This window comes from Ipomoea nil, unplaced genomic scaffold (genome assembly GCF_001879475.1).
Source record: "Ipomoea nil cultivar Tokyo-kokei standard unplaced genomic scaffold, Asagao_1.1 scaffold2480, whole genome shotgun sequence".
Lineage (NCBI taxonomy): Eukaryota > Viridiplantae > Streptophyta > Magnoliopsida > Solanales > Convolvulaceae > Ipomoea > Ipomoea nil.
In genome coordinates, this window is record NW_017618908.1 from 3,498,506 (window position 1) to 3,518,104 (window position 19,599).

Here is a 19,599-nt window from a genome sequence, read left to right on the forward strand (position 1 = left end):
TGTTACCATAGTTGACATGTTCAAACTAAGAAAATGAATAAACAACTCTACCTCACAGAGAGTCGAACTTGGAACTGGAACCTTATAAACTAAGACATTGGATTCCTGGGAATTATATTATTTTTTCTCATAATAGAAATACTCATTTAACAAACCTAGATTCTTATCAATATTGAACTGCACTCTTTGATGAAGATGAGATCCGAACAATAATGCATGGCCTGAAAGTCTGGTGGAATGGAATCTGGGTATTGATTTGATTGCATGCCCCAATGTAAAAATGATGGATCATAAAATAGATCACAAGTCAAAGGATGTATGTACCACAATGTAATGTAATGGTTATATGGTGGACCTGGTATGAACATGCATGGATTCTTTGATGGGTTTCTGGAGATGTTTAACTTTAAGTGAGAATTGAATTGAAGATGAGGCCAAAATAGAACAAAAGCACAGTGCAATATAATGGGTATGGTATGGGATGATAAAAGGGCAAAAGCAGCCACATGTTACAAAGCTTGTCTTATTTTACAATTATCAAATGCCAGAGAACCAACTGCTGGCTCTTAGTAAACATCGACCTGTCTTTTCTGGGTCCTATGTTTCTCTTAATTAATTGCTCACTCTAATTATGGACACTCAAAAAAAAAAAAAAAAAGAGAAAATTGTCAAATACACCCTAGAATTCTTATATAAAAATGCAGTTAAGCTCTTAAACTTTAAAAGGTGCAACTAATTAAGTACTTCAACTTCATAAAATCAATCAAATAAGTCCACTTAGCAGGTAACCAATAGGTTACCAGTAACTATACTATATCAATAAGGATCATCGGAAACCCAAAACGGTTGTTGGCGACCAACTGCCTCATTCTCTAGGAAGAAGGTGATTGGTCGCCTTCTTCTTGGAGGAGGAGGTGATGCTTGGTTGCCATATTTTCTAGGAAGAACGACGACTGATCCGATTGAACCATATGAAATTTAATTACCGAGTATTACTAGTAGGTGATTGTCTATTGAATCTGGATGCATTAAAATGATAAGTTTATCTGTTTAATTGAACTTTTTAAAGTTTGGGGACCTAATTGCACTTTCGTATAATGTTTAGGGGTCTATTTGACACTTTTTTCCAAAAAAAAAAAAAAAAAAAAAAGAATTAAGCCAAGATGAGAGTGATTGCGGGCGATGTGTTACATTCAGTCCGTAAAAGAATTAAATTATGTATGTAGCTTAGCTCGCACGGGTTTAACTCATTGGTTCAGTATGCATTATTTGGGAAAGGAGACCAAGGTTCGAACATCGAGACAGTATGTGGATAATATCCAAAGTGGGCAAATTTCTTATGCGCGGTCCTGTCTACTGAGCCATTGAGTCACCGTGATTTACATCATTCCAAATACCCTGCGAATGAATTTTGGGATTCAACTTTTTTTTTTTTTTTTTTTTTGGGGGGGGGGGGGGGGGGGGGGGGGATCGGAGAAGAATTAGATTATTATGTATGAATGGTTCGAATTTTAATTATTTTTTTAGTTAATACAGGATGATATATAGACCGTAAGTTCTATATACGGAGTGAATTGATATGAATTATGATCATGTTGTCTCCTTTTGTTGCCTTTTTCGATACTAACAAGCTAGAAAATATCAGAGTGAGTCGGATGATTTAAGTTACGTTAAGTGTCTTATTAATTTTAAGTTCAAATTTCATTAAACATCAATAAAAAAAAAATTGAAGTTATTCCTTGAATGTTATGGTCGAATGAATGAAATATGATTTTTATATTAAAAAAATTCTTGCTTAACACCTTATCGGTTGAAGTTGTACATAATTTTTCTAATGTGATTTACTTTAAAAAAAAAAAAGAATCTCACTTATTTAGTGAGTATGAATATTTTTATTAAACTTTTCATTTGTTAGAATTAACGAATTTGTTCATAAACGTTATAGAATTATAATTACAAATTATATAAATTAAAGATTATCATAAGCTATACATACATAATTTTGATTTGTAAAAAAAATAAAAGTTAAGGCATAATTATAGTTTATTGATGTGAAAATTGACATGACAAGAGTGGGTAAAAGATGAACATGTGAATCAATATGATTATGTTTGGGACATTGGACAATTTCTGCTACAGAATTGTGGCCTATACTTAGTTGGTTCTTCGTACAAATATGCAGCATATAAGAGCACCATGATAAAACCTAAAGTTGGGTTTTTTTTGGTCATATTTGTATGAGTTGAAAGAGAAGAAAAACGCGTGAACATTAATCGTATCATGCCAGAAGGCCTATATGCCGCCACTGAATCCAGTGGCTTCCACCCTCGCAAATTATGCTGTGTAACCGTGTACACCTCGCAAATTATCCAGTGTGCATACAGTTACAAAAACGGCGTCGTTTTGATTAAAAATGACGCGTTCGATTTAAAAAAAAAAAAAATCAGTTTTGAGTGCCGTTAACGGCGTTATATGTTGTGTATAATTAATTTGAACTATATATCCAGAATGAATGAACTGTTGGAAAAATTAGCTTAAAATGGCATATTAAGTGGCTATTTTGTGGTACAATTATCAGTGGGGTCCACTTCCGATTTGGGTCGGGTCAAAGTGGATTCGGATTCTTCGTAGTAAGACGAAGAGATTGATATATTGTACGCTCAAAACGGATAATGGGTGAATGAGATATTGATTCTCAAAGTAGACCCATTTAAGTTGGGAAATGAAGGGAAAATGTAGGACTTTGTCCCACATTGGTTTGGAAACAAGATTTGCCCCCCTTATATACATGAGCTCTTTTCAAGCTTGTAGAATTGTATAGTATAGAGGCTCTCTCGCGCGCGGGGGGGAGGGGGGGGGGGGGTGCAAATCAAAATCCAACTAGAGGACATCAAAAGGCTTGAAATCAAGCCCGAGCTCGCGTGCGCCGGCACCTGCAGGCACGAATGTCGTGGATATAGTCACTTAGAGCATCCACACTTGTGGATATTGTGGGGAGAAGAATTCAGAATTAAATCTTCCCTTCATGAGATAATAGCTAGTGTGGACATGAGATAATTGAAAAAACCAATGTGGATGCTCACGAGAGGTTGTGGTGCACCGAGAGCACAACTCTCGTGCATCTGTGACCACGAGAGCAGTGCACTCTGCACTGCTCTCGTGTTGCACCACAGTGCACACGAGAGATGTACTCTCGTGTTGCTGGTCCGTGTGCTCTCGTGTGAACCTGCACCCCAACGGTCTGAAACCCGAAAGTTCAGCCCGTTGTACAGATTAACCTCATCTGTTACGGAATTAATACTGTTTTAATTCCAATTTTAAATTCTGAGTTTAATCCTACTTAGTGGGTGACCGTTACAGGTGTTACACTATTGGTTTTAATCCCAATTTACTGCCATGTTCAATGCTATCCCTTCCAACGAGCCCTATATAAAGAAGAGGTTGGGCAGAAGCATTTTACAGACACAGTGAGAAAAACGAAGGAATTCCAGTATAGTTTTCAGCTTCAAAACTTCTGCTTCTACTCTCTTCTTTCCCCAGCTGTGTTCCAGCTTTGTTTTGTTCGCCGGGCTCTTTGTTTAGGTGCTTAAACAAAGAGTCGTAGCACGTTTTATCCTGGGAAACCTAGGCTACAACGCTCCTAGCACTTGTGGGAGGTAGCAAATAAGGTTTTAAGGAAAAGAACCTTGTGTTCGAACTCGTGCTAAAGCCTTTATCCCAAACACTCAACCTTTTCCTTCCTAGTTTCTGTTTTCCCATATAATATTAATCTTTCCGTAGGATTATTATTATTTTGGGATTTTACAACCATATTACCCAACATGAACTATATATCCAGAATGAATGAACTATATAGTTCAAATTATGCACGACATAACGTTGTTAACGGTAATCGAAATTAATTTTTTTTTTTTAAAGTCGGATGTCAAAACGACGTTGTATGGTGCACACGATTGTACAGCATAACGTTCCCTTCCACCCTAACCCAGTCTTCAAAGCCCAACTTAATACAAATATTATCAGCCTTGGTTCCAGATACTTTAGGTTCCAAGAGATCGAGCAAGACGATGAGGTTTATTCATCCTCAACATCTCCTTAGCACCCTCGAGGCTGCTCCTTGGAAGATTACTCTCTGCTGCATTGTTCGAGAGCAGAATGATTGTGCAGATGCCCTTGTAAATATGGGCGCGCTTATGAACAGGGACGGGAGAGAGCTTGAGCATTGCCCTCCTAGTTTGGAGGAGACCATTGAGAACGATCGTTTGAGAGCAAGATGGTCCCTCTAGCGGTAGGGCAGTCATTTTTCTTTTCAAAATATCCCCCTCCCTGTCAATCTAAAAAAAAATAGGTCAAAAAAACAAGAACCGAAGAACAACAAACCAAACAAAGAAACCCAAAAGGCAACGAAGAGGCACAACTCGACGCCTTGCACCCCCAAAATGTATTACTTTTTATGAGTACATAAAAAAATATTATATTTTAACTATAAAGTATTATATGCCTCACGTGAGAGGCCTAACTCACACAATACTTGTAATCATATTTTATATATTTATAGTCAACAAATGCCAAAAAAAGGGGAAAAAAGGTTTACAAATCTCACTTATAAATAGTTCTAATTAAGAGACTAAGATCTCCTCAATGCTATGTTAGAAAAAATCTTGCAAAATTGGCTTTTTAATTTCGTCCTGTCGGCACTTATTACATCTGTTAAATACAATATTTTTAAGGGAAAATGGCACTTTTTCCCCCTTTGTTATATACTTATAGCACTTTTCCCCACTAAATTATTTAAGTGGTAGTTTTTCCCCCTGATATATTAAATGGACATATTTACCCTTAAAATAAATATTTCATTTATTTTTCTTCTCCAACAAATTATAACCACGATTTGAAAAAATAAAATACATTAAGTGTTAAATTTAGAATATTTTTTTTTAAAAAAAAAAATTTAAAAGAAAGTTTGAACCAACCGTTCAAATTGGATCCAAAATCGTGAACCGACGGTTCAAAATAAAACTCAAATCGCGATTATATATACTTATATGTGAGAGTCAATATAAATGCGGAAAAAAAACATGCACTATTTGCAAATGTTATAATTCTAATTTAAGCTATTGCTAGTAGTTGTTCCGATTTGAACCTCCGGTTCACGGTTTAGGATCCATTTTTTTCCAGTTCACGATTTTAATAAACGGAAACCCAAATATTGGGTTATGTTATGAATCATAACCGAAATTTTTTAATTTGATTGCTATAGTGTTTGGTTCAGTTCGAACCGAACCGTGGTCATCCCTACGTATAAGCAATAATTTGGTGAAGAAGAGAAATAAATAAAATATTTGTTTTAAGGATAGAAATGTCCATTTAATATTATCAGGGGGAAAAACCGCCACTTCTATAATAATTGAGGGGGCGAATGTGAATGCATGAATAACTCAGGGGAAAAAGTGCTATAAGCATATAACACAGGAGAAAAAGTGCCATTTTCCCTATTTTTAATGTTTTTACTTATTACTAATAAGCTTTATCATTTACAAAAAAAAAAACAAAAAACTTTATCAGGTTGATGAGGCAACAATTTCGAACACTTAAAATTTTTGACCATTGAAAAATAGTCGAAATTGGACTTTAGAGTCTGTAATTGGATTGAGAATAAGGATCGGTAAGACAAATGGTAAGACATTATTTTAAAATAATAATATTTTTAGTTTGAGTTAATTTTATTTTTTGTCCTATATTTATAAGTGACAACTTATTTTTAGTCATTTTTTAATCAAAATATCATTATTTAGTCCTAGTATTATTGTCGCAAGACCATTTTTAGTCTCCCGTCAACAAAATCGTTGAAATGTCGTTAAATACAAAAATATTTTAATCTTGTTTATACAAAGTAGGTTGACCCACTTTTTTTTAAAAAATCCATAATTGAAGACCGAAATGTCATTGTATTTAACGATATTTAAACTTTTTTATTGATAAAGGACAAAAATGATCATGCCACAATAATACCAGAACCAAACATGAATATTCTGATAAAAAGAACTTTAAAGTGAACAACCACTTAAAAATCTAGAACAAAAATAAAAAATAACTCTGTATAGTTTTAATATAATGCTTCGCTATTTAGTAAAAACTAAAAAAGAAAAAAGAAAAAAACAAACATTCACCTAATACTATACATAATTAGCATTAGTCAAAGGAATGATTAAAACTAACTTTAGAATCCATAAATAGATCTGAATCTTAATAGCTCTGTTTGTGGTCCAATAACAACAAAATGATACAATATATTTGGATAATAAATAGGGAATCAACCTTTTGAGATGAATAAATAAGGAAAATGATACTTTTTTTTCTTGAATTATATATTTATAGCATTTTTTTCTCTCTCAATTATTTATGTATCCATATTAACCCTTCAATTATTTTAAAAGGTAGAGACGGTTTTTCTCATTGATATGTTAAATGAAAATCTTCAACAAATTATTGCTTATATGTATGGATGAATACAATTTGATTTAAGTGGAGCCAGACATTGTAACAATCAAACCGAAAGGTTCCGGTTACAATTTAGAACAAGAACTCAAAATTTAGGTTTTAGTTTATTAAAATTGTGAACTGGAATTGCCTGTTCCGAATTGAAAAAAAATACATTAATTGTTGAATTTAAATTTTTTTTTTTAAAGTTTGAACCAGTGGTTCAAGCTGGTTCCGTAACTGTGAATTGACGATTCAAAATTAGAACCGGATCGCGGTATATTCTTATATGTGAGAGTCAGAATAAATACGACAAGAACATACACAATTTGCAAATATTATAAATCTAATTTTAAGCTAATGCTAGTAGTTGTTGTGATTGAATCAGAATAAGTACGAAAAGAACATACACAATTTGCAAATATTATAAATCTAATTTTAAGCTAATTCCTAGTAGTTGTTCTGATTTTGAACCGTCGGTTCACGGTTCAGGATCTAATTTTTTTGCTTCGCTATTTTAATAAACCGAAACTCAAATATTAGGTTACGGTTTTGAATCATAACCGGACCTTTCGATTCGGTTGCTATAGTGTCCGGTTCGGTTCACTGGTCATCCCTACATATAAACAATAATTTGTTGAAGAAAAATAAATGAAAAATTTATTTTAACAGTAAAAATGTTCATTTAATATATCAAGGATAAAACCCGCCACTTTTAAAATAATTGAAGGGACTAGTGGATCAATGTTGCAAAAGGCGCTAGGCGCTAGTCGGGCGCCTAGCGCCTAGGCGGTCGAGTAATCCGAGTATATCGTCTCTATTTTTTCCACTCAAGGCTAGGAGTTGTTAGACTATTATAATCCCCAAACTAGTCAACTGCATATATGTTAGATGGTTAGTTAAGTACATGGCTAGAGAAATATAGAAGATCAGAGGTGTAGTTGAGCAGACAAAAAAAACTACTTGGCCGAATTGGGCACCAACTTGGTAGAGTTAGGGGCCCGACTCGGCCGAGTTAGGCGTTCAACTTGGCCAAGTCGGCCCAGTTAGTCGGTCATCTGTCTAAAAGCAGCCTAGGGTTGAAATCACCTCGGCATAGGGGTGCCTGGTGCCTAGGCTAATTTTTACAACACTTTTGTAAATATATGAATAATTTAGAGAGAAAAGTGTTATAAGCATATAATTTAAGGAGAAAAAAATGCCATTTCTCAAAATAAATATAATGATTAGTATAAGTAAAAATGAGTATGATTTAATAAAATGAGTATTTTTATTATTTACAAATATTGCACTGTCCACCTTGGAGTAGTCTGCATTTATAATAAACGAGCATTTGATGGTTTTTTTTTTTTTTTTCCTGATCTGACCACAGGTTGGTGCACTATGAACGCCATCTCATCCAAAGACACAAGGTTTAGTCAAGATTTAGGACATAATTTTTATGAACTCTCAAGGCTTAGAGTCACTTCAAGTTATTCACCATTTTTAACCACAAACCTAGAGAGATCGAATTGTACAATCTTGTTTCATATAATTTTTTTTTTCTCCGACACAATTGAGAGAAACATAAAATGATTACAGAAAAACATTTTTTTTTCTCCGACACAATTGAGGGAAACATGAAATGACTACAGAAAAACATAAAGAGACCAGACTAATACAATCAGTCATTAAAAGTGGTCTTGACCACTTGAGAGTGTATCAAACTTGTGAGCTTAAAAATAACTGGATTTGTGGCGGAGCTACAAATAATTGGTCCAATTAAGATGACAGTGATGAAACAATGTGAACTAGTTTACAAAAGAGTAATGGTCCCTGCATACCTGTATTCCCATGGATCACTTTTGGCACTTGGCACCATGCATGCACAAAAATAGACCCCAAACCACAGTTAAAGAGGATCATAAAAACAAATAATTTCAGGTTCCACGTACTCTTGACTGTACACTCTGCACAATAAGATTTTCATCTCATCTGATCAATCAAGATCTCTCAATGACCCTCTAAGTTTTCTATGCAAGAGTCCTCACTCTTCATCACATCTGATATGATATGTTGACTGTACACTCTGCACAATAAGATTTTCATCTCATCTGATCAATCAAGATCTCTCAATGACCCTCTAAGTTTTCTATGCAAGAGTCCTCACCCTTCATCACATCTGATATGATATGTTGACTGTACACTCTGTATAATGGGATTTTCATCTCATCTGATCGATCAAGGTCTCTCAATAACCTTCTAAATTTAGAAAGGGTCTTTCTCTCAATGACTCTCTAAGTTTTCTATGAAAGGATCTTCATCACATCTGATATGATATGTTGACTGTACACTCTGTATAACAGGGTTTTCATCTCATCTGATCGGTCAAGGTCTCCCAATGACCCTCTAAGTTTTCTGATCTATGCAAGGGTCTTCATCTCATTTGATATGTTAAAGTCTTCCAATGACCACCTAGATTCCTAGTAAAACTCAAACCCTACACTGTAGTTAAAGTGAGACTTTAAGGTGATTGATTGAACTAACTAAGCTAGCCCGCGGGGCAATGCATGTGATGAAGAGATGACAGAAAACATGCATATTTCACAATCAAACATGCACTCCCAATAACTGCAGTGGTGAATAATGACAGAAGAAGAGGAAAAGATGTTAACCTTTTTCTGCACAGCACAGCTCAACACATGCCATGCATGCACCATTTGCTTCATGGAGCCATGGAAAATGGTGGTTTCAAAATCATTCATTTATTTTCAATGAAAAATAACTGTCCAAACTTCATAGTCAATGTTTGATTATACGATTTGATTTCGCTAGATATAGATCGAACTACTTCTCATGGATAGATGTTCATGTCAAAACTCAGTTCCAGCTCCTTTTTTTTTTGGTAGAGATATAACTAAAGATGTCGCTCACATTGCCCGGTGGTCGCGATTCTGGAATCAAGAAGATCGGAGCACAATAGCCAGTCCTTTTGAAGCTCCCGTGCAGGCGTTAGGTTCAGCTTACTTGTGGCTGGTGGGCGCCATACATTGGATAAGCACCATATGTCGTTGCAGCAGCATACATGTTCGGGTCATGGGGCACTTGGAAAGCGTAACCATAACCATCATAGAAGTGTCCCCCGTAATATGGACCAGTCCACGGGGTCACGAAATCAGATCTCGACTGTAAAATAGTTCAGGGGAATGTAAATCATCAATTAATAGTCCCTGATCGAGAGCTGTTAAAACCAGTGTTGCAAAAATCGGGCCTAGGCGCCGATAGGCCCGATTAATCGGCGCCTAGGCGCTAGGCGGTCGGCCTCCTAGGCGCCAGCCTAGGCACTCTAGGCGGTCCCCAGGCACCTAGTGATTTTTTCAACATTGGTTAAAACGTAAGACCACAGAAGAAAAGTGGGGAGATCGACAAACCTGTCTGTTCGCTGGATTTCGCCCCCAAGAAAGGCGAACTGTCTGTTTTCCAATCACGAGACCTTTCAGCTTCTCCAATGCTTCTTCAGCATCATTTCTGCGAAACGATACTTGTTACTAATATACTTTAAGCCAGAAAACTGACAGTTAATTAATCGGGATAGACAAAAACACACCTGTTGGCAAATTGCACGAATCCACATCCTTTCCCAACTGGAATTTTAACTGAAACTACTTCGCCATATTGTAAGAAAGGCTGCCTGAGATCTTCATCGCTAACATTTGGGTCGAGGCCCCCAACAAATATCTGCAATGGCAAATTATTACCCAAAAAGTGACCAAAAAAACAAGAAGAAATAAAAGCACATAAGAAGCTAAGCCACGAACTGTCGTATTAGTAGAATCTCCATCAGATTGTGATCCACGGGCTGGAGAACCATTCACGTATCCACCTACCACAACCATTTTTAAAAGTGAGTATCAGTTTCAACAAAATTCGAGTCACGAGGCGACTACCATAAATGTCTGAATGTCTGTAATTCAGAGAAAATAAGGTCGAGATGACGATCTGAACAATTGTGTCAGGAAAACAAGCTTGCAATGCAGGAAAACCGGTGTGATATATGTTCTCATACCAGATCACTAGCAAAATATACTGTGAAATCAAACTTCGGAATTCATAAATAACGAATGACAAATCCAATATCTTGTAAAGAATGGGAATACAAATTAAATCATATCAAAATAGTAAAGAAGATCTACTTCATTAAGAAATCAAGCAATGAGAGGTCATTAGGATCGTGCATTAATTGGCGGTGTAGCTTTTCCAATTACAAGAAGTCTAAGAACCAATCCAAGATATGCCCGTTTCCTTCACCCAAAAGGTTGAATCCCCAACCCCAAGGGCCCCCATACCCCGGCCCGACAGAGCATTTGGGAGAATGTAAATCACGGTGACTCAATGACTCAGCAGACGGGGCCAACTATAGGCAAATTGGTAGTGATCAGGATGTAAATCACGGTGACTTAATGACTTAGTAGATATATGGCCATTTCCTATTCAGCTTAACAATTTCACCGATATAGGGAAAGAAACGTAAAATCTAGTATGTCACTTATAACCATGCCACTATAGGGAAGAAACATAAATTTACTCAATAACGATGATAATACTAATAATAATGCAGAGTAATAAACAACCTACCTTGTGCACCGTGTTGCAGTTGATATCCCGATGATTTCCGTGGAGTAGCTGCACCGATTCTCATAGGCCTGCTCGAACAATACACACCATTCATTTCAGTCATGGCCTGCGATCTCTCATTATCGTCTCCAAACCTTACAAACCCGTAACCCTTAGACCGACCGGTATTGGCATCGATGACTACTTTAGCAGCTTTAACAGAGGGATATTTACTAGAGAACGTATCGAGCAGTAAGGTGTCAGTAACATCAGCAGCTAAATCTCCTACAAAGATGGAAAGATCAGACCCGTTATTCGCACGCTTCTCGCCCATGCTAAATGTCGCCCAATTCAAACGGAAATGTTGCTCCGTATTAGGCATCACCATGCAACCATACGATTGCAGAACTTTCTCTGCAGCAGCGTGTGAAAGGAACTCCACAAAACCATACCCCTCCGAGAAACCAGTCTGCTTGTTTCGAATGACCTTCAACGAGGTAACCTGCATTCAAATGATTACTTTCAATGTCAGCAAGAATTATAATTTACCAAACACTTTTCTACAATCAGCTAATGTTATGAACTATTTATACCCTCTAATTAACACAATCAGCTAACAACTAACAGCTATTTTACCAAACAGGGCCATATATAGTTGTCAAAGATCGACAACAATAAAATTCCGCATTTTTTCTTTTCTCAAGAGAAAGTTTATGCTCTAACATACTTGGTTGCACAAGAAAGATAACGATTGCTATCTCCCGTTTATCAAAACTACAATCTTACCATGATAGATACCGTATTTCTAGCTTGTTTCTTAAAGAACTAACTACTGTACTCATCAAATCTCCTCAATAAACACAACCATTCAAAAAGCATAAATGTAAACCAAAATCTGCAGGGAGTAAGTGAAACGATTTACAATCTCAAATTACTGAAATCAACCTCGTAATCACTCCCGTCTACTGAAAAACGATACTTTTTAGAAGAGAAGGCACAAGACAATATCAAACATACTCTGAAAGACTCAAACTTTGTTATGAACATGTATTACATTATGCATGGAGAAAACAGAATCTTTTTTCTTTCCTTTTAAGGAAACAAAATAGTGAAAGAACAGAATCTTTTAGCTTGCAAATATATTCAAGAAAGATTGCCATTATGTATGCAATGAAGTGAGGTGAAACTATCACACTTCCCATCATCAAATTGCTCTGATGCAGGCTAAAGTTTATGCTTTTCAAGAAAAGATGGTAACTTTATGAGTTATATATATATATATATATATATATATATATATATATATATATATATATATATATATATATATATATATGCATAATATACTTGATTAATTGTTTTTCCTTGCCCACAGGCCACAACCACACCTTGACACGACAAGATAGTGGAGCGGTAAATCATAGTGACCCAACGGTCCATTAAGAGTGACCCAACGGTCCATTAAGAGGGATGACCAGTGACTCAGTGACCCATTAGATGGAGGACCAGTATCTGTGCCCACAAAGAGCCTACAACACACGGCTATCGGGGTCGATCCTCTGTAGGCCCCACAATCTACCTCCCAGAAACCAAATGAGGCTAATTAATTGTTTTTCCTGTTCTTAATTATGGTAATTAATTCCCAAATACCAGATAACTACTGGGAAAAAGTTTGAGAATTTTCAGATCAATCACTAGTATTAATGAACACCCAGATTCGCAGCCAACATAATTAATTTATATACGAATATACCGCACAATTAAATACAGTGATTAATAAATTAAATGTATATATAAATAATGCAGGAGAGATAAAAGAAAATGAGAATCAAAGTTAGACCTCTCCGGTGGTAGAGAAGCAGTTGCGGAGATAATCCTCGTCCATCCAATGGTGGAGGTCGCCCACCCAGATCGTTCTGTTTTCACCGTTGGATCCTCCACCGCCGCCGCCCTGCTGGTGGTGGCGCAGGGGCGGCTGAGCCACCTGCGCCGTGGGCGAGATGGGGTGGTGGTGGTGGGGGTGCTGGAACGGCATGTAATGAGGCGGGTAAGGCTGCGCCGCCGGCATGAACTGGTGCTGCATTACCATGGCCGGCTGCGGCGGAGGGTACTGCATCGGCACCCACGGCTGCTGCTGTGCTGCGGCCACCGGAACCGCCGCCACCGCCGGCAACGGCGCCGGCTTATGCTGCTCTGTCTGTACCTTTGCTGCCTTGTTCTCCGGCTGCGATTCGGAACCATTATTCATTTCCATTTTCTCTCTATCGCACAGAACCCAGGAATTAAGCTTATATTATTATATACCCTGTATGTTATATATATATATATAATTATATATAAACAAGAAAGGTATATATATATATGTGTGTGTGTGTGTATAGATGAAGAAGAGATATATAGATATAGATATAGTATACGTATAGGTGAATCTGGAGCAGTTAGAGAGAGGGGGAGAATGAGGATGGAGGCTGTAGAGGATTTATGAGAGAGAGAAGGGCCCTGTAGCCCTTTAATCACACTATTCTATTAACAGCCCTACGATAAGACGGTGGCATACGATTTCTCAGCCGTTAGATCTTCCTACGATTGGTCGGGCCGCCGGTTTTTCTTATCAATTAACTTGTATTATACCTCCAAAATCTATCTATAGTTTTATAATAATAATAATTCTTTTTTAATTGTGCTTATAATATTTTTCACTCAATAAAATCTTTCACGCACATAATATGCACGCACTTAGGCACTGAGTGAGTATTGCAAAAATCTTGTTTATGCACCGATTAGTGGTCTAGGTGATCGTTAGGCCTCTTATGCGTTGACCGCCTAAGCTTCTTAAGTACTGACTATGTCTCCTAGGCACCGACTAGACCACTTAGGCATCTATTAGGTTGTCTAATTGACCGATTAGTTATTGTTTCATTTTTTTAAATGGATTATTAATTATTTTACTCACATCGTTTTGAGCAAAATAACTCTAAGTATTTTAAATTATAAATTTTTTTAGGGTTAATTTATTATTTAAGTCTATTAATTCATCATAAAGTTACATCTTTTCAAATAATATAAACATAAACTTAAATTCCGCAATCTCATTTAATTACCTGCATCCTAGATCCTTATAATTTGATATATCGAATTAGATCCTATAAAAAGATGTTCCAATTTTTAGGGTTTTTTTCTTGCATTTTCATGGCTTCTTTTCCTTTTCATTGAATGCATCAAAAACTTTATATATATATATATATATATATATATATATATATATATATATATATATATATATATATATATATAAAGTCATTTTCAATTTTTTCTCTCTATTTTTGTCACATTCCATATTTAGAAAAAAAAAAAATAATAGTAACCGAGTGAGTAGAGTATGACTCAGATCAAAAAGTTACGAGTTCAATTCTTACCAACACTCTCCCAGTCAAATATGTCGTATAATATTTTTTTTAATGTGATTTCTTTAACTAAAGATTACAAGTTTTCGCTTTATAAAAAAACGAAAAGAGAAATTAAAGAAATTTGGTGTAGTAGAGATGGCAGGTTGGATAATGATAAGACTGTGGAAAGGACAGAATGAATTAAATGGAAAACAATATTTGTACAGATTGTTAGTAGGTATCATCAACAAAGATCATCATCGAATGTACTTCTTATGGTACACAACAACGTTAACTGTTACTGACTAAATATAGTACGATGAATGATCCTAATAATCACCACTTCAACGTCACAATAAGCTCCCTAGATTTTTCTGGGTTTTTTTCCTAATATGGTGGGATTTCAATATTTCATGCTGTGTATTGTACTTTTGTCTAGAAAAAATTTAATGACATAAAATATAATTTAACTGTTATTACAATAATTAATTAAGTATTTAACAGATACATGTAATCAAGAAAGTGAAATACATACTTTTTATACATAGAAATAATGAAGTTGTTCACTAAATACAATTGTTTTTAGGTAGTTGTGTTTTAATTACGTTTGTTAACTTAATTGATATGTTTGAATTTGAAATTTTCTTATTTATAGCGGTGTAATCATCATTTCAACTGAAAAGTAAGTTATTTATTATAAACGTAATATTATAAAGATTTGAATCTTACAATATATATTTTCAACTGCAAAATAATGAACTGAAGTGATAAATATATTGAATTTATATAGATTGGACAAAGGGTGTATGTGTGGCATTTTTTTTTTTTTTGGTGTACTCACAGGGCGTTTGGTTGAAGGAAATTTAAATTCCCTTCCCATTTAATCTCCATCTAATTCCAAAGGTCACAAAACTCAGTTGTTTAGTTGAAAGGAATTGTAATTCCCCCATTTTCATGGAATTAAAATCCCATGTCTCCTTGGGATTTTAATTCCTGAGATTTTAGGAAGAAAAAAAGATACCGATGAGTCAAAATTACTCATCCCTTTTTAACTTAAAATTAATGTCTAACAATAACAATGAACATTTTTGACTTTATACTACTTATTCCCTTTCAATTCCTATGTATACCAAACATTGGAATTGAAATTCCCAGTAATTCTATTCCTGTGAACCAAACACTGGAATTTAAATTCCCACTTTATTCCCAGTAATTCATCTCCCATGGAATTGCAATTCCTTTCCCACGTAATTCCCCCTCTCCAACCAAACGCCTGGTTTTCATGGTCAAACACAGTGATGGATTTAATTAATTCGGGAGAACTCGAATTACTAAACCCGATTAAGAACGTAAATAGGAAATGAATAGGTAAAACGATGTTGTAGGTCGCGAGAACCGTATATTGTATTAGATAACGATTAATAGGCTATTAAAAAGATACTTTTAGGACAACAATATTGAACGTGTCTTAATGAGACAAAGTGGAGGTTTTTTATACAAACCAAACCCCCTCCCCCCAACCGCCCCCTAAAATGGAGGGTCGGTTGGATATCTGCGCTGACTGGGCTCAGGTAATTAAGATCGGGTCCGCGGATCAGCCGTGCCGAGCTCAAATATGGCCGAGGTGCCTTGGGCCGAGCACAGGGCTCAATCTTGGGACCCCGGGTCCGCTCTGCACTTCCTTGCTCCGTTTTCCCGGGTAAGTTTGCTTGCATGTAATATATCTATTAACAATGACTAATCTCCTCACTGAATTGTAGTTGGACACCTCTTTTGAGTGGGACAGTTGGCCTAAAATTTTAAGACTACTTTATACCCAAAGTCAAGAACTGAACTCTTAACCTTTGATTAAGGATGAAAGGGGATGTGGCATGGTGGTGACAATAGTTTGGTTTGACCCAAACATATGTATGGTAGGAATTGGACTAGAATTGAAATAGTACCAACGGTTCAATTTCTAATTGAGAATAAAAATTAGGGTGGTATTCCTAGTTTATATTCTTAAAATCTTAGAATATAAATGAAATGGTATGCTTTGATTCTAATTTAAAAATAAAATAAAATAAAATAATATAATAATAATAATAATCAAAGCTAATTGATAGAGGTGTAAGGATATGATTTAGAAGAATTATACTATGTTATCAGACAAAGAGAATTTTTTTAATATTGTTTAACAAATACAAAGTAATCGAGAGCTTAGTTTGTCCTGAGTGGTCAAATAATCGTAATTAACTTACAATGCTAAAGCTATTATAAGTAATTGTATGGAGTAGAAGGTGCCTTAGAAACACAAGAGATATTGCACTTTTAACTACGAGATGCTTGAAAGTCGATGTATCAATGTTCCCAAGAGTAGCATTTACTACTTGAGTCTACATCGTCTAAGGCCATGACAACACGTTTAGTGTGGTATGCTCTGATTTATAGGATAACAATATCGGTTATGCAGTAGTGCAATTCGGTCAGACATTGCATTGTGTCTATAGGAAGCTAAAACGTCTAGCTAATCTGTTGGAGCAACAGACATTATTTACTTAGTAATCTAAACAACCTAATACAAGTAGTCGAGTAGATCTAACCATCAGTCTTCTCGACAACCCCTAATTGACCGAGCACTACGCAACAGTAACCTCCTAGATAACTTAATTAGTTGTAGCAGCTATATTTGAATTATTGAACAAATCAATCTATCTTATAAAATTGATCTATAATTATGTCTAGACTTAAGTATTCCCAAAAAAACAACCCATATTTTCAAGTCCAACCTAAATGGAAGTAGGCAAAATCAATCCATGGAACCCTATTGGACTCTTAATTAACAAAATTAAAGTCTTTGACCTCATAAATGAATGGCCCCAATTATTGATTTTGCTATTACATCATGAATCATCATATCATTGTCTATCTGGTGCAGCGGCTAAGGAGTGTGGTGGCATCCACCCTAGTCACGTGATGAGGCAATGTTGGTTTCTGAAATCCTCATTTTCACACAATCCTTTTTTTATTTCATTGTGCCCCACAATGACATATATATGCAACTTGTATCAACCCTTTTTTTCTAGCTATTTTAATTTGTCATCTATATATAGGACTGTTTAATAAATAGCTATTAATTAGTTGAAAACTGTTAGCTGATTGTAGAAAAGTGTTTGATAAATTAATTGTTAGCTGATAACTGATTATATACAAAATAATTTTCTTAAAAAGCCGTTTTGAGCAGCTATTTGAATTTTAATATTTTAAGCAATAAATTGTTACACAAAACTAATTAATTATCAAACATTCATATTAATTGTTTAATCAAGTCAATCTCAATATGTATTGACTTTAAATAATATTTAAGTGAGACTTTGACCGAATTCATGATAATGATGTACTTACCAATTGAAATAGTCTTATATAGCGGAGTGCAGATTCCCAACCAAAATGTAGTGTTAGATTTGTTATTTTGTACATAATATCTGGAAAAGAAAATTATTTTTGGATATTTCTTAATTTTTTTCCTATTGATGAATATATAATTTATTATGACCATAACATATAATAAATACATACGAAATAAGAATTAATAAACCATTAAAGTCCCAAAAAGGTTGAATTCCCAACTTCAAGGTACCGCACGTTCCGACCCGACAGAGCATCTGGGAGGATGTAAATCATGATAACTCAGTTGAACATAGCGGTTAGACCTTTGCTTACTGTGCACAAGGAACCCCCTCACTTTGAGAGGTTTCTCCAATACTGCCTCCGGTGAGACTCGATCCCGGACTATTGTTCACAAACTTCAGCCTTGTAAGCATAAATTATGAAATAGGTGAGCTAGAAGGGTGGAGCATAATTCTTGTACCAGAAGATCATGAACTCGATTTTTGCTAACACCATCTTGGTTGAATTCGCCGCACAGGGTCTTTCTATGGTTGAATCCGTCACACAGGGTCTTTCTAATGCGATATCGGTAGATTAATTTTATTATTATTATTATTAGATTTGATCAAAACTCGAGTAAAAAAAAATGACATAAAACATTAATTATAAAAGAGTTAATAACCAAAATGGTCCCTCGACTATGTCATAATTACCAATTTAGTCCTCAACTATCATTCTTACTCAATTAAGTCCTCAACTATGCAATATTTACCTAATTTAGTCCTCCGTTAATTTATCTGTTAGTTGACTGTTAATAATGAGGGCAAAACTGTCATTTTACCACTTTCTTCCATCTCCTCCCTCACGCCACATTATACTATATATACACCATATATAATTTCTGTGCACCAGTGATGTTGACAAAAAGATGGAATGACAAAAGAGTGATAAACAAACATATATCGTTCTGATCTATATTGGTACTTTCTGGATGTGTGATTGTATTGTCACTGAAGCCCTTAAGACTTTGAATTTCATTATCAACCGGATTACAAGCTCCTCTTTGGAGCGGAGTTTAGAGAGCTTGCTGTCGACAATGAGGGCGTCGGAGTCGGAGGTGCCGGTGGAGAAGCCGCAAGCAGAGAAAAATGAGAGAAGAGACTTCCAAGTTAGCCATGTGTGCACTGTTTGCGGGTTGGAGTTGAGATGCTAGGCTTTGGGCGGCCACATGAAATTAAGTCCAGAAAACCATGACTAACAGTTGACGATTGATTTAATTAGTTGCATAAATTAATTAATGATGTTTTTAATTTGGATGAAAATTAACCTGGGAGGATGGATTCTTTCTATGAGTGATTCCACTGCCGGGTCAACATACGGCTTGTAACCAATCTCCATTTCCTCAGATTACAGAGCTTCAGATGTTGCTATCCAACCCAGGCCACAAATATTAACATGAATAATGAATGCTACTAAGGAAAAGAACATAGCAGCTACGGAGCATGAAACAATTGCATAATTTGCTATTGAATCGGATGAAGAAAGGTGGATGCTTTAGCTAACAGAGATATCAAAAGTAGCAGCTAATGGTGCGCAGCCATGGCGTTTCCATCTCAACAACGTGGTGGTGGGTGGTTCCAATATATATCCCAAAGCCCGGTAAAAGTGTCACTTGAACAGCTAAAACGGAGAATACTATCTCCCCACCGGCCGTATATTTTGGCTCTCTTAATTTAGCTACGAAAGGGTAAAAATCATCCACGTCACGGGG

General features: G+C 35.7%; 1 protein-coding gene across 2 annotated transcripts; it reads right to left on the reverse strand.

Moving 5' to 3' along the window:
* Positions 1–9,202: 9,202 nt before the first annotated feature.
* On the reverse strand, positions 9,203–13,543 carry LOC109152624 (polyadenylate-binding protein RBP47-like). Of its 2 annotated transcripts, none has more exons than XM_019300262.1 (6): positions 12,914–13,543; positions 11,095–11,575; positions 10,278–10,342; positions 10,067–10,197; positions 9,891–9,987; positions 9,203–9,645 (listed from the first exon to the last, which is right to left on the reverse strand). In XM_019300262.1, exons 1-6 carry the CDS (start codon positions 13,325–13,327, stop codon positions 9,478–9,480), a joined length of 1,356 nt encoding a protein of 451 aa, XP_019155807.1. In that variant the 5' UTR covers positions 13,328–13,543; the 3' UTR covers positions 9,203–9,477. The 2 variants fall into 2 exon arrangements, with proteins under 2 accessions (XP_019155807.1, XP_019155808.1); XM_019300263.1 differs by lacking the exon at positions 9,203–9,645 and adding an exon at positions 9,661–9,710 and having other exon boundaries at positions 9,854–9,987.
* Between the last annotated feature and the right edge of the window lie 6,056 nt (positions 13,544–19,599).

Coding starts and splice junctions, on each gene's coding strand:
- LOC109152624 (XM_019300262.1), bottom strand. CDS start 13,327: ATGGAAATGAATAATGGTTCCGAATCGCAGCCGGAGAACAAGGCAGCA. Junction 10,343..11,094: donor ACTGCAACACGGTGCACAAG/GTAGGTTGTTTA, acceptor TGGTTGTGGTAG/GTGGATACGTGAATGGTTCT. Junction 9,646..9,890: donor GAAATCCAGCGAACAGACAG/GTTTGTCGATCT, acceptor ACTATTTTACAG/TCGAGATCTGATTTCGTGAC.